The sequence below is a fragment of the Camelina sativa genome, chromosome 6, assembly GCF_000633955.1.
Source record: "Camelina sativa cultivar DH55 chromosome 6, Cs, whole genome shotgun sequence".
Lineage (NCBI taxonomy): Eukaryota > Viridiplantae > Streptophyta > Magnoliopsida > Brassicales > Brassicaceae > Camelina > Camelina sativa.
The window spans coordinates 13,424,116-13,426,665 of NC_025690.1; the positions used below are offsets into that span (position 1 = coordinate 13,424,116).

General features: G+C 39.2%; 1 protein-coding gene across 1 annotated transcript; it reads left to right on the forward strand.

Moving 5' to 3' along the window:
- On the forward strand, window positions 388-2,139 carry LOC104791192 (COMPASS-like H3K4 histone methylase component WDR5A). The gene is made up of 2 exons (XM_010517022.2): window positions 388-1,161; window positions 1,527-2,139. The coding sequence occupies exons 1-2, from the start codon at window positions 487-489 to the stop codon at window positions 1,812-1,814; spliced, it is 963 nt and encodes a 320-aa protein (XP_010515324.1). The 5' UTR covers window positions 388-486; the 3' UTR covers window positions 1,815-2,139.

Below are 2,550 nucleotides of genomic sequence, written 5' to 3' on the forward strand. Positions count from 1 at the left end.
AAGATTAATTAAAGCTATAAACTTAAGGAAAAGCTGCAAAAACTTTAATCTCTCTTTTCTCAGTTTTTTTTTTTTTTGAGTTTTCTTCTTGTTTTATAAAAATTTATAAGTGAAAAAATTGAGGAAAGTAGTATCATTAACGTAAACAAAAATATTAAAAATGAAGCTTTTGTGTTCAGAGGAAGTAAAGTAAAGAATAAAAGATTCTAAAGACTCTGTACCAGTCTGAGAGTTTGAGCATAGAAATCGCGCACGTGAGCCGCTCGTGAAACTACTTTAATTTACGTAAAACTCAAAAGATACCCCTATACTATCCAATTATTTCAAAAACACCCCACAATTTTGGTTTAAATCAATCAGGGTTTATCAAAGAACACTGGATCGTCTCTCTCCTTGGACCAAAGCCCCCCTTTCCCCAAAAACCCTAAATCAGCCAAATTCAATCTTCTTAATTCCCAAGAAAAAAACATTTCTTTACTATTACCCATGGCAGAAGAAGTACCAGCAACAACAACAACAGCATCATTCACTCCATACGTCCACTCCCAAACCCTAACAACCCACGAACGCGCCGTCTCCTCCATTAAATTCTCCTCCGATGGTCGCTTCCTCGCTTCCGCCTCCGCCGACAAAACCCTCCGCACTTACACAATCAACACCGACGGTGACCCCATCGCCGAGCCCGGACGAGAATTCGCCGGCCACGAATACGGTATCTCCGATGTCGCCTTCTCTTCAGACGCGAGATTTATAGCCTCTGCTTCAGATGACAAAACCTTAAAGCTGTGGGACGTTGAAACCGGTTCGTTGATCAAGACGCTGATCGGACACACCAATTACGCCTTCTGTGTCAATTTCAATCCTCAGTCGAACATGATTGTATCTGGTTCGTTTGATGAAACTGTTCGGATCTGGGATGTTACTACTGGGAAGTGTTTGAAAGTTCTTCCCGCGCATTCTGATCCTGTTACTGCTGTTGATTTTAACCGAGATGGGTCTCTCATTGTGTCGAGTAGCTATGATGGGTTGTGTCGTATATGGGATGCTGGCACTGGGCATTGTATTAAAACTCTGATTGATGATGAGAATCCTCCTGTTTCCTATGTTAGATTCTCTCCCAATGGCAAGTTCATCCTCGTTGGCACACTGGACAACACTCTGGTGAGTAACTTCTTTTCGTCTCAGAGATTTGGTGTTTGTTATGTGAGTACTCGTTTTGCTATATGGTGATCTTGAAAAAAGCATGAAGATTTGAGTAGAGCGTTAGATTCTAGGGTGTTAATAGAAGTTTGATTTAGGAGAGAAGCCAATCCAAAGCTATTTGCAAAAGTGTTTTCTAGTTAAGGATATTATTTCTCTTTTAAGCAAAAAGTTGGTAGCTTTAGTATGGTTCTGTTATTGATCCTAGAGGGTTGTGGCTTCTTTTGGTGTTTGATTTATTTGCATCTATAAGAGGACATTGGAGGATAAATTCTCATGCAACGTTATTTAATGCACTGATCTCTTCACGATGTTCAAATGTGCAGAGGTTGTGGAACATTTCGTCTGCTAAATTTCTCAAAACATACACTTGCCACGTAAACTCACAGTATTGTGTTTCATCTGCGTTCTCCGTCACTAATGGAAAGCGGATAGTCAGTGGATCCGAGGATAATTGTGTATACATGTGGGAGTTAAACTCCAGGAAGCTGCTTCAGAAACTTGAGGGTCATACTGAGCCCGTTATGACCGTAGCTTGCCACCCGACAGAGAACTTGATCGCATCAGGCTCACTCGACAAGTCTGTAAAAATTTGGACACAGAAGAAAGAATGAAACAATGTTATTTCTTCATAAATCATCCATGTTGGTATGTATGTATACATGCCTCCTTTTTCAAGCTGTAATCATCTCTTGCTCACTAATCTTGTTAGATTGATTCTTGCCTCATTATGTAAAAGTCCAATTTTTGGTTCGTAATCAAGACCGTTGTAATAGTTCACACAAGAAGTGCGAGACCGTTGTAATAGTTCCCTGTGTGACTTGAACTATTTAGGCAAGTCTAAAGGCTAAGACAAACTCCTTGAATCCTGCAAGTCCAAAGGAACTTCAGAGAGCGAGCAAAACATTTTCAATATCAGGTTTTCTCTCTTTTCAAACATTGATGTATTAAGCTGATGGCATGCTTCTGTGTTTCCTACAATTCTATTGGTTTCAAACTATTATCAGGATTGAAAATTGTTCATACGAATCATATTGATGAGTAGTTCATGGGTCAAAGTACACATATATGACTAAATGTAGATAATGTATGGTAGTTGGTTACTTGGTTGGGCCATGAACATGATGATGAAGCTTATGGTCCCCTTGGTCCTGTCCCATATTTTTTTCTTTTTCATTTTTCACTGTTATCGTAAAGTTTTTTTATCCCTACAAATTTTGAAAGGACCACCTGAAAAATTGAACCCGCTCTCTCTAATTTCGATTTCGAAACCAAAAATAAACAAAAAGATGACTTTGTGACCTTTGTTCTGTCTTTTAGCTACAACAGTGGGTTGCTTTTACAGCGTGT